The following is a 12,556-nucleotide window of genomic DNA, read 5'->3' as shown; positions in this document are numbered from 1 at the left end:
GTTTTGCTCACCTTGTTTCTGGGTTACCAAACCATGCATACTGTGTTTGCTTTTCTTGAAATCAGGGCGCAAAATTACAAAATTTTTCAAGTAAATAAAATAATGTGAACAATGTGTGTCAATAGGACCATGAATCCAAATGTGACTGTAATGTTGTCCTAATGACGCAGGAAGTCTAGGTAAGAAGGCAGGAAGTGTAAGCACAGGAAAAGACACCCCTTGCTGATATAGTCAGAGCCCCTGGCATCAACATAGTATCCTACACCTCCTGCTTTAGAGAAACTTCACTGCTTGGATGAAAAACAACTGCCTCCAGCTCAACACAGATCAAACCGAAGTCCTAATTTTCAGCAACAACCACTCCCACTGGCATGCCTCTTGGTGGTCCTCTGAACATGGCCACCCAACCACACCTGCGGACCATGCCAAGAACCTCGGAATCATCCTGGACACCAACTTTTCCATGAGCAGACAAATCAACCGCATTTACTGATCATGCTTCAACATCCTGTGAATGCTTCGCTTGATTTTCAAGTGAATTCCCCTGAACTCCAAAAGGATGATCACCCAGGCTCTCTTCACAACTAGACTTGATTACAGAAACTCCTTCTACATTGAAATCCCAGCCCATGTCCCTTGCGACTCCAAACCACCCAGAATGCAGCCGCCGGAAGACTCATACACGCCATCCCGCATAATAATGCTATCTCTCCACACCTCAACAATCTCCATTAGCTCCCAGTCCAGAAACGTTGTATATTCAAGCTACAAACTTTGCCTAGAAAGCCCTCCACAACACCGATCCAGCTTACCTCAGCAACAACTTCTACAAACCCACCAGACACAATCAATCTGTGTCCCAGGCAAGAGCATACCTCCCTCTCATCAAGAAAGCCAGAAGCGGAGGACATTCCTTCCCATACCTCGCAGCCAATACTTGGAATGACCTCCCGAAACACCTTAGAACACCCCCCCACCGATGCGCCCCTTATGGACTTCTGAAGGAACCTCAAGACATGGCTCTTCCAGACAAAGCATGCAGTATCCCCTACTCCCCCCAAGACCTGCCCTACTCAGCACCTGGGTAGCCTCAGAGATGATTAGCCGCGCTCTGTAAATTAACATAACATAATAAGACGGCCCGTCCCTAACAGTCCTCTTGAAGTTGTACTGGGCATAGAACATAAACTAGGTCATTTTATCTCTCATGAGATAGAAAAGGTCATTCTTACCCTTGGAGAACCTGATGAGACCTTTGAAAACCTATTGAAAGGGAATAACCGCCGCCAGAAAGTAAAAAGAAAATGTGTTGTGAAATAGGATACTTGTCCTTAGCACACGCCGCTGATGAGTCAGAAAGAATGTGGTTGCCTTAGGCTCCCGGGAACTGCAGCAGGCTGCATTTACCCTAGAAGCAAGAGCAGCTATATTTCTTTGTGATGCTGCGCTTATGTGATAATTATTGTGCATTTTGAAATACTGTTACAGGAAAAGGTAGAAAAATATTTAATTAACCAAAATAATAGTATTTTCAGGGTCATGGCCAGGAATTAAGATTATGTATTTGGAATATATATTCCTATTTTCAGGAAATTAATATCCGCAAAGCTTTTTTTCTACAACTCATTCTAAAGCCTACAAGTGTTCTGCACAGGAATGGTGCAAGACTTACATGGGGCCTTGGAAGGACCCTGTTCTAGCCTCTTCCACTTGGAGTAGCCTCTCTCCTCATCTTTTAGTGCCTATTGTGACCTTTGCCCTATAGCACAAGGCAAGGGCAAGTCATTTTAGTGCTACTCAGATGTGGCGATAAGATGTCTTACCTTGAAGAGCAGAAGCGAGGGAGTGGAGCACAGGAACACGCCCAATGCCTCAGACTTCTTTGGCACAAGTGTCAATTCTGTCCAATCAGACTGCATTCCTGCAAGCTTCACTGAAGGGAATGACCTACTTGGAATCCAGTAGACCCTGTTATCCATCCATACACACCACCTACATCAGGCTTGGGGTTCCGTTGTCTCACTCGTCCATACTTTTACTTTTTGTAAATAGGATTACACCAGCTCCTCTCCAGTCCTCTGGCACCTCCTGTGTAGAACCTCAGACTGCCTGTCAGTCCAACACTTGAAGAAGCAACAAGCGTACGAATCCTAACATCTATAGGAAAATCTGTTCACAAACGATGTACTTTGCACAGAAACTCTTGCTTGACTACATCCAGATTACATTTTACTGGAACTTTGGGATTTGTAAATGTCCAGCCCCCACTTCTCTTACAGACCTGATAAACTTTGCACAGTATGAATTAAATGTAGTCTGGTTCATTTTGGTACAGTTTGACAGCTACGTTTGGTTTGGTGGCAGCATGACCCTTCTGTATTTTGTAAAATGAATGCTACTGTGCATTTATGTTAACCCTCATTGGCGAATAACCTACTGGGTACTTGTGGTAGGAGAACAGTAATTGTTTAGCAGTAGTGTGACCGCACGTCTTCACAGTGTACAATATGTCTGTTGTGGAATGAGAGGGTGAGACCTTCTGGCTGCTAGTGTGATCCATGGTGTATTCCTGCGATGTTTTAAACAGCAGTACATCTCCCGCTCCCTGAGCTTCTTCTCTGTTTATGATTAGTGTGATGGCCATTCTGCCTTCCTGCAGATCTCCCCGGACGATGATGCTGTGGTGGCCTTGCTGTGTGAGTGGGCAGTCAGCTGCAAGAGGTCTGGGCACCACAGAGCTATGGTAGTGGCTACGCTGCTGGAGAAGCGGCAGGCTGAGATAGAAGCGGAGGTAAGTGGCCTGCAGGCTCCTGTTTGTTATAATGTTATGCACATTTGTTAACTGCTTTATTCTTGTATGGGCCATTAGCACCTGCACAATTGGAGCATGCTTTACAGGTTGGGATACTTGCTGGACGTAGGAAAATTTGGTCTGTTCAACTTCTATTGGGAAGTGTTTCATATTGAAGAGGACTCGTAATTGATATTGGCCAGCGAAGTTAGAATATACTGTTGTATAGATAACTGTGGAAATGGATTTTCAAGAAGGTATTGCTTACGTACTCTCTCCTAAAAGCCCATTCTGCCGATGCTATGCACCAGAGATCTCATTTAGAGTGTGGCGTTGTGATTCCCTGTATTAGTTAGGGCAAATGAGAGAAGCCAGACTTCCTCCACTCATGGAGATGTGGACACTGAGCTGGCCCAGCTGCTGGGGCACATGGCGAAAGACTGCCTTCCTGCCAACCAGGAGCTCACAAAAACGTAGGTCAGAATGCTTCACTCACTGGTTACAGCCGGATAATGGATCAGGAGGCTCAGTGGTGTCTTTAAAATTATTACATGAGTGATATGAGCAGGCCCTACAGTGTCTTCCATGAGCATCAACAAACTCCTTCCCTCTGGAGGGAAAAACTGACCGCACTGGTGGGGCCACTGTCCAGTTAACTTCTTGGAGTTGAGGAAAGATTGTTTTTTGGGTGGAGTAAGTGAATCTGTCCTCTGAGCAGCAAAATATAGGTCTATGCCTGGCCACTTTGTCAAGCTGTTGTTGCTGAATTTAGGGTTGAATTCACTGTCTATCCATGCTGTGCATTTGGGAACATCTGACTGGTAAAATCAAGAACTTCGGCATGTCCAAAAAGGTTCAGGAGTGTATGAAGACAGATGTGGTCACGGTGCTGGGTGGGCCTATGAATGCCTGAGAGCTCCTGTTGTCCATGGCTACCCAAGGTTTGTTTATGATCAAGCAACGGTCAGAGGACCAGCAGTTGTGCCTCAACATTGTCACTAACACATATACCATTCCCCTTCCTTGTGTGCGGTTAGCTCATGGACAAAGTATCTCACTGCTTTTGATTTGAGCAGGTGTAACTTGCATACCTCTGTGGCATCTTGAACCAAAGAAGATTCAGAAGATGGCGGAGTACCTCTACAAATGAACGTGCATGAATATTCACCCAAGTAATGCCCAGCATCCTCTATCGAATAGGATAGCCTGTACTGGTTCTCCTCACTCATTTCCAGCTAACATAAGCTTGTTCAGGTGGGCACCTACACATCCCAAAATATCACCTCTGGATTTACCTTCGGCTCCATACTGTCCCCTGTCTAATTTTCAATGAGTTGAAGACACCTCTTTAAAGAGCAGTACACAGCTCCCAGTATCCTACTACTTCTCCCATCACTTGTCTGCGTCCTTGTCTTGGACCGTGTACTATTCTCTGCTGCGTTTTGGTTAGGTTCACAGTATACAAATGCCACATACATGCATGCGGTGTGGTTTAGAAGCATTCTGTCGCCTATATGGATAGCATAGCTTTAAAGGCATTGGAGCAGCTCCTTGAAACTGGTGCTCTTCTGACTTTTCCTGAGCAATTTGACTGGGTCAATCTCATGGCTCCGGGGAAGTTACCTGGCGCCCCTGAGTCTTGGCGAAGAGGACCAAAGTTGTCTTCCCCTCCCCCACTGAGCACCGCAAGGCCTGCTGTACCCACTGGCGGGTTCTGCCTGACTGGGTACTTGGCCCGAACCTGCAGCCTCCTTTTACAGAGACTGATCGCCATTAAAGCGCATGGGGCTCCTGACGCCTTAATGCTGCTTGTGGTGTACTGCTGGTGCTGCCTTGGACCTTGTTCACCACTCACCGTAACTCTGAGATTGGGCCTTTAAGTTGATGTGATGTACCTGTTTGCAGAGTCTCCCGTGGAGTAGCGGAGTCTCTCCCCAGCATCCTGCAGGCACCCAAGAATTGCTGCGAGCCATCCGGACTGCCAAAAACCATACACCGGAAAGCACCACTGCACCCTTCACTCCAAGTCCAAGTTGAAGTGGGCCAACAGTGCCAGCGTGGTCCTCCAGCCCAACAGAGACCAAGCCCACCTTGGATATTCCCACTGTGGACTTTCCGGCGCCGCCTGCAGCTTCTTTGTGCAGGCCCCTTCAACCGCGACTGCTCCCGGTGACAAAAACAGAATGCCTAAGGACACCTCTGTACCCGTCGCCCCTGGGTCCTGGAAAAAAGATTCAAAGGTGCCCCGGTGTCCCCGGACATCACACGAGTTAAGCCTCCTTGCTGGTTCTGCTCGACTGGTCCCCCAGGCCAAGCCTGCAGTCTCCTTGTGACCAGACCGATTCTCCTTTGAAGTGAATGGGGCAACTGACGCTGTAATGCACCTCTGCACCTGCACACCCAAGAGCACCCCTAGTGAGCTGTTGGTGCTGCCTTGGACCTTGACCTATACTCACCTTAAGTCCAGTAGATTGGTCCCGTAAGTCTCTGCTAAGTACCTGGATGCTGCGTGTGTTTTTTCTGCTTCGCTTACACGTTCCGCAGAAGATTTTCAATTCCAATTTAAAGAATCAAAAATCACTCAAAATTTCACGATGCTGAAAAATACATCTGTGCACCCAGACGGCCCAGTGCCTCCCGAGGGGACCAGTTGAGGCTGTCTTGGACTGTGCTCCATATTCACCTCCGGTCCTGAGGAAGGGTCCCATGAGTTGTTGTTAAATAACCGTATGCAACATATGTTTTCTCCATAGCTTGACATCGCTGCAAAGTACTTTAATCACGATTGAAAGTATCAAATAGGTGTATACTTCAAACCTGCGTTTTTAGATATTACTTACCTGATCAATTTTTTTCTGGTGCCTAAACATAAAAAAATGATACTTGCTATTTGTAAAAATTGGTGTGTATAGTCTTGAGTCGTGTTGTCATTTATTAATCATTGTGTGTATTTTGTAAATGTCTTACACTCCTCTCGACCATACTACCCCCAACAGAGCACTTTGGGATTGCATAGTATAGGAAGCTGGCTCTGTATATACTGCACCAAAGTCGGGTATAGTGTGCACAGAATCCAGTGGATCCCCAAAGGCTTACGGAGGTAAAAGAATATAATACCTCACTCTCTTTTGTGGTTGTGTGTTTGAGCAGTCCGGCTTATCAGAGGACAGTGTCCAGCATTTGTTGTACACACTCAGGCAAGAAATGATGTCACTCACTGAATCCAGACCAAATGTTTGTATAAAAAGTTATTTTGTTTTATTTCTAGAACTTAGTAGCAGGTAAGTTAAACTCATCATACAATGTTACCTTTCAAAAAACAGTCGACACTGGTTTTGTAGGAACATTCAGATGACTTTTGCAGTTGAGAAAACGGTTGGTAAATTGTTGAAAAACATGTGAAATTACTTTTAGATTACTGTTAAATTACTTTTTTAGTTTGGCATGAAACACACTCCTACACAGTTTAAGCAACACAGGACATTGATACACAGGTAAACTCTTGTGAAGGCACTAAGTTGCAGTAGAAGACAGTTAAACAGAAGAATATTAAGAGAAACCCCACCATTCAATCCTATGGAGAAAACAAAGTGTTAAGTTTCCAGGTAAGTAAACGATTTTAAGATTGGAGATTTGGGGGTGTAAAACCAAGTTTCCCCAAAGTTCAGATTGGCACTCAAATGGCAGCAGCATTAGGGCGGCCGGGTGCAGAGGGCAGGGCGCCAGTGTTAGCCAATGGAGCTAGGGGGCATCTTGGTTGTGGGCTGCTCACGGGCAGGCCTCTAAGTCTTGGGACTCAAGTTCCTGGGGCTAAGGAACGCGCAAAGGGGGTCCCAGGTTGGTACCAAGTCCACACCACCTGCAGCACAGGGGCCACCGTGTGCAGTGTGCTCAGGAGGTAACGAGAGCCCAGTGCTTTCCCATAGTGGATGTTGATTGCAGAAAAGGACTGCAGGTTGGAGCCAGAAGACTCAATGAAGAGTTGCTGGACACCAGGACACAGTCAGTAGGGCACCTCAGGGGTTGCGTGTGCAGGGGTGCCTTTGTGTTTGCTTCTTCTCACTGGTTCCAGTCGCTGTCGGCAGGACCTTTCAGAATGAGGCTGAAGGCATCGAGTAGGTCGGTAGAGCTACCAGGCCAGTATCGCTGGGGGTAACTCACTGGGGTGTTGAGCCACTCTGACTTGGGCCATGGACTTGGAGTGCAGAGTGTTGAGGATTCGCGGATCCGGCTGGAACTGGAGTCCGCTCTTGAGTTGGTGTTGGACAAATACAGTGTCCATTGGAGATCAGAGGTCTATAGGAAGGCAGGGCAGGTCCCCGGGGTTATTGGAGGCTGCTGGCTGCAGGACACGCCAGGTTCAGCTAGCAGAGGTTTCAGAGCAGGAGACAGGCCAGTAGGGCTGGGGCCAAAGCAGTTGTCTTCTTCCTCTTATGCAGCATGGTGCTTCGGTCCCCTTTCTTCTTGTCACGTCAACTCTGAGAAGGCAGGGTTCAGGGGTGCCCTGATACAGGTGTGGGCATTGGGACCAATGGGTACCTTCCCTGGAGTGTCTACACCCCCTAAAATGCACTTTCCAGTGGGAGGGGGGCATAGACCTCTTCCTGATTGGAGGGGTTCCCCCATCGCCAAGATAGCGGGGACTGAGAGGTGGCCTTCACTTTGCCTTCCCACCCGAGTGGTGGAGTTGGCAAAGGTGGGCACACCTCCCTTCCTGGCTAGGTTTCCTGCTGTTTCTCATGCCCAAACTGGGGATCAGAAGCTCGTGAGAGCCAGTTGCTGATAGCAGCAAAAGGATGGAGGCAGCCAACAAACGTAGCTGGCCTTTGAAGCTCCCTCTGAGGACCTCTGCCCATCCTGGGGGAGGAGGCATGACAGCCCAGGATGTTCTTTGTTTCCAGACCCAGAGAGGGGAGGGCTGTCTCCCCAGGGGTCCAGAAACCTGTTGTGGTGGCATATGGCTGAGAGCCAGTCAGGAACCTCACCAGGGTTACTCGTTATTCAAGGGACATCTCTGAGATGCCCTCTGAGTGCATTTTTAATTTAATTCCACACTGGTATCAGTGTGGGTTTAATATGCTGGGAAACTTAATTCCAAACTTCCCTGGCTTCAGTAAAGCCATCATGGAGCTGTGGAGTCTGTGTTGACAAACTCCCAGCTCATGCCTTCAAAATGGCTTCACTGCACGTACAATGCCTGTGAATGGCTCAGACACTGTAGGGGCATATTGCTCTTGCAGCTATGCCCTCACCTGGGTACGGTGCACCCTGCCTTTTGGGCTGTAAGGCCTGCTATAGGGGCGATTTACCCATGCCACAGGCAGTGTTGGTGGGCATGGCACACAGGGATGTGTGCCATGTTGACTCCTTACTTTAGTGGGCACCAAAATACCCAGTCTGCATTGGCAGGGTGGGAGTGTTAAGTTGAGGGGTCTCTGAGGGTGGCATAATACATGCTGCAGCCCTCAGAGGCCATCTCTGGCCACAAGGTCCTTGGTAATAGGGGACCTTTTACAAGGGAATTACATGTGGCCCAGTGGTGTGCCAATTGTGTGTTCAAAGGTACAGCTTTGAGAAAGAATGCAGGTGCTGGGGCCTGGTTAGCAGGATCCAATCAAGCACTCCGTCAGGTTGGCATCCGGTATCTTGCAAAAACTTTGGGGATATCCATGCAAAAAGGAGTTTTTTCCTACACAGGACCACTCCTATCCCTAGCTCAGAGTCCTCAGTCTGCACAATGAACTGCTTGGAGTAGTCTGGAGTCTTGGTGCAGAGCACATTGCCTCTTTCAGGGTGTCAAAAGCCTTATGACCGCTAACTGTCCAGTTGACCTTTGTGGGCATTTTCTTGGAGGTGAGTTCTGTGAGGGGAGCCACAATGGACCCATGTCCCTTCACAAGCCTCCTGTAGTACCCAGTCAAGCCAAGTATTGCCCTGATTGGGTCTGAGTTGTTGGAGCCTCCCAGTCCAGGATAGCTTGGATCTTGGGTTGTAGGGGTTGCATTTGGCCTCCACCAACAAGGTGGTCCAAGTATACAACTGTGCCTGCCCTATCTGGCACTTGGATGCCTTGATAGTCAGGCCTGCAGTTTGCAGGGCTTGTAAAAGCTTCCCCAGGTGGACCAGGTGACCCTGCCACGAGGATTACACTACCTGACGAAGTCCCGGTGACTCCTGAATCAGCCTATTCGCAGCGTTCTTGGAAATCATTGAACATAGTGTTGATGTTAAAATCTAGTGACTAACTTATAAACACTATAAACCATTTGGTGTTATATCTCTGCTTGAAAATACAACATTGTCCAATTTTTGTGTGAGTAAAATAGTTTAACCTGAGTTCTACCCATCCAGCATAGTGGTGGAAGAGTGCTTATTTTGGCATGGTGTGCAGTCCTGGGACCTGGAAATCATTGAGTCCCTTGTGAATTCCTCACTGTATGACCGCAAGCTAGAGGAAAGCGTGAAACCACTTGTCCAACAGCTGAACGGGACCGTGATCTAAAATGCACCAATACATCTAACTCTGAATGGTTGGACTTCAAACCCATTGAGATGCAGTAGTTCCATTGACGTCACAATGCACCCACACCCCGAGCTCCAGGGGACCCACTAAAGCGCTGTGCACGGATGGCAGGCCCTTGGGTCTGGGGCTTGGGAGCCCCACTCCATGTACTTTGCAGGAGGGCCCCCCTTAAGTTTCATTATGTCACTGAGTGGCACGGCCAAAAAAGGAGAATGCATAAACTAATGCCTTGAAATACTACTATGCTTAGTAAGGGAGGAGTGAGAATTCGTTGCAGGTGATGCGACGGACAAACTCTACCAGGAAAGTTGTTCTTGAAGTTATTGCTTATGATTGGGGTTCCGTGCATCAATTAACAACAGGGTGCACTTATGTTTTTTAAACCATGCTGCAAAATATAGAACATGCTGGGGGGTTTTTTGTTTTCTTTTTTTGCTTATATTATTAATAAATGTCAAAGTGAAATGTGTGTGTTATATGAGGTGAGATGTATCTGCTGTTGAGACTTGTGAAATAAGTGAAGTTTTGCTACATGCAGTGTTTCTGAATTCCTGATTGAAAACTATCACTTAAAAAATAAATGCTTCTCAATGCACTGCTATAATCTGATGTACTAAGATGAAACAGTTCTGCCTGTTAATGAAATACACTTTTTGAATTTTGAAGAGACTTAATAATATTTGTACATGTTCACTACAAGAGTTCTTTAAAAATGAATGTGTTCCTAAAGTTAAGTTCAGCACTGCAGGACACCCTAATTGCTTCCTTTCTTTAACTGGAATGAATCTTTAAATACATGTTTGCCCATCTATTTAACATTGTTTTACTGTTAGTGCAGATTTGAGTAAACAGCAGTCCAGTGCTGCTGTTGACACGGAGGGCCCATATTAAGGTCAGGAGGACTGCATGCGGCCCCCGGGCCATATTTTTAGTATCACTGGTCTGGAAGCATACCGGAGAAGCTCTGAAGAATTGGACAAAGGAAAGAGAAAATGTTACTGAAAACACCGAAGATCACCGGAAGCCATGAGAAACATCGAAGACCGAGGGGGGGGGGGAGCCTTTTTGACCCCAAGGGGGGACCCTGCCATTCAAGACCACTTGGCTGGAGAATGCTGGTGAGAGGGGCAGCTAAGGGACATGGAAAAGATCCCCCTTAAAATGTTGTCACAGCTGACTCCACAAAGTTTGCAACCGGGCCTCCCTAAGGATGACAGTGCCGGAGAATGCAAAGCTGCAACATATTCGTACCTAAGACTCTCAAGACAGAACTGAAACATCATTCAATGGCTGATATCCCCTTACCTTAAGAATCCCTGTAGGGGCCTGGGCTTCTCCCATGAGGACCGAATGTCAAGGAAGCAGAACCAGCACAAGGATGAGGGTCGTACGCTGAAGGCAGCACCATAGATGTTGAGAAAGCAGAATCTACGAAGAAGGTGGCGAGAGATGCCGAAAAGGCCAAGTAGCAGAAGGTAACGAAAGCCCCTAATCCCTCGAAAGCCACCGCTGTGTCAATTTGAAACAGTCAACGACTGAATGCCGCCACAAACACAGAGCCACACTGGTCCCGACCAGAGGACACCAATGGGGGCAAACATTTGAGCCAACTTTCGACGCTAGCGGGTGCAAGTGAGGGAGCGAAGGAGAGAACCAAGGAGCTGAAAATCAATGAACCGGCTGCCTCCAAGAGGAAACCCTCCTTGATGACAGATTCTGAACGATCGCTCAAGGTTGAATGAAAGAGACGCCAGCTCGAGGCTGACATTACCGCACTTCCGCAACGGAGGAAGGAGTTTGACGACTGAAAGGTATTCTGCATTCCTTTAAAGTCCTCCGAGTCCTTGGAGTTGGATGACGACCTACCAGACATTGATGTGCCCTCTATGCCTGGCCCGCACGATGAGGAGCAAGAAGTTCTCTTCGATTACTAAGAGGATGTATGCACTACGCTGGTGAGGCAATGCCAGTTTGGAAGTGCGAAGCAGGATCTCAACGTCGATATCCCCTAGAAGGGGAATACTGCAGCTACTGCCAGCAGGCAGATGGTCTCAGGTATCACCCTCAGGAGACGCACATGGCTGAAGAACTCTGGATTTAAGGCAGGTGTGCAGGCATTCATCATCAACATGCCTTTTACACGGGAAGCACTTTTCTGGACTGCCGTAGACTAGGCACTCCAACAAATAAAGAATGATAGTGGGACAGTGAAAGTCATAGGGGCCTTGTAATTCAGAGTGTCTTTCAGAAGAGGAGACTTCTCCAACTGGAGGCCAACAGGCAGGACAGGTTTTTCAACATCCCCACAGCAACAACAGCAAGGTTTTAGCCAACAGGCCACACACTAGCCCCCACAACAACAATGGTTGCAGCCGGTTAGGCAGCCCTTCAGCAGGAAGCCCAGAGGGGGAGCATAACCCGCAAAAGGGGACCACTAAGCAAGTGATGCTATTTACCCAGAGCTCCACCACATAGCATGAGTGGGAGAAGGGGGTGTAATAGGAGGAGTTCTCTAGGGGTGGAGGTCAGTCACCTCAGACAATGGGGTCTTAAACATAATAAGACACGGTTGTGGTGGTAGAACTCACCAGAACAACTCAACATGTTTCTCCAAAGACAAGGCCCTTAAAGGAACAAGAACTCGTACAGTTGCAAAATAGAAGTTAAAGAACTTTTTTAGAAAACAAGCCATAGAGAGAGTCACCCCAATGGAGTCAGGCAGTGACGTCTACTCAGTTTGCTTCCTAGTACCAAAACAAGACTTGATTCGGAGACTAATACTAGATCACAGATACCTAAACAAGTCCTACGAAAATCTCAATGCTACAAGAAGTAATCCCACCTCTAAGGAAGGGGATTACAATGCAACCCTAGACCTAAAGGACGCTTACCGACACATAGCAATGAACCAGAGGCACAAAAGGTAACTCAGATTTTGCAGCGTGAATCTTTCTGGATTCACTATGCTGTGCATATTCCGCAATCTGGTGGTTGGGTCCGGAATCGTAGTCTTTTTTTCTTGTCGTAGCCCAGGTGGGCGTCGACGTCCCACCATTTGGTATACCTTCGGTGACGTCGGCATGCGTCCGGCGGAAGCTACCACCCTTGGGCGCCATCTTCAGATTCTTTTTTCCGCCGTTGGGGGGGGGGTGGTGTCTGGATCGTCGCGCGAAGCTCCAGAAGTTTTGGAGGAGGAAAGGAGAAAATAGAGCAACTCTTCAACGGTGAAGACCTGAGAAGAT

General features: G+C 47.6%; 1 protein-coding gene across 9 annotated transcripts in view; it reads left to right on the top strand.

Annotated features, from left to right (window-relative positions):
- The window catches only part of MED12 (mediator complex subunit 12), a 614,738-nt gene that overhangs the window by 143,324 nt on the left and 458,858 nt on the right, over nucleotides 1–12,556 (top strand). For 6 of the 9 annotated variants that reach the window (XM_078640215.1, XM_078640220.1, XM_078640212.1 and 3 more), the window contains one exon: nucleotides 2,633–2,791. In XM_078640215.1, coding sequence (XP_078496341.1) covers nucleotides 2,633–2,791 — 159 coding nt within the window. The remainder of the gene's footprint in view (nucleotides 1–2,632; nucleotides 2,792–12,556) is intronic. The other 3 variants (XM_078640219.1, XM_078640216.1, XM_078640214.1) reach the window with 1 other exon arrangement.

Source organism: Lissotriton helveticus, chromosome 4_2 (genome assembly GCF_964261635.1).
Source record: "Lissotriton helveticus chromosome 4_2, aLisHel1.1, whole genome shotgun sequence".
In the NCBI taxonomy this organism is placed as follows: Eukaryota; Metazoa; Chordata; class Amphibia; order Caudata; family Salamandridae; genus Lissotriton; species Lissotriton helveticus.
This window is presented reverse-complemented; position numbering and strand designations above follow the sequence as displayed.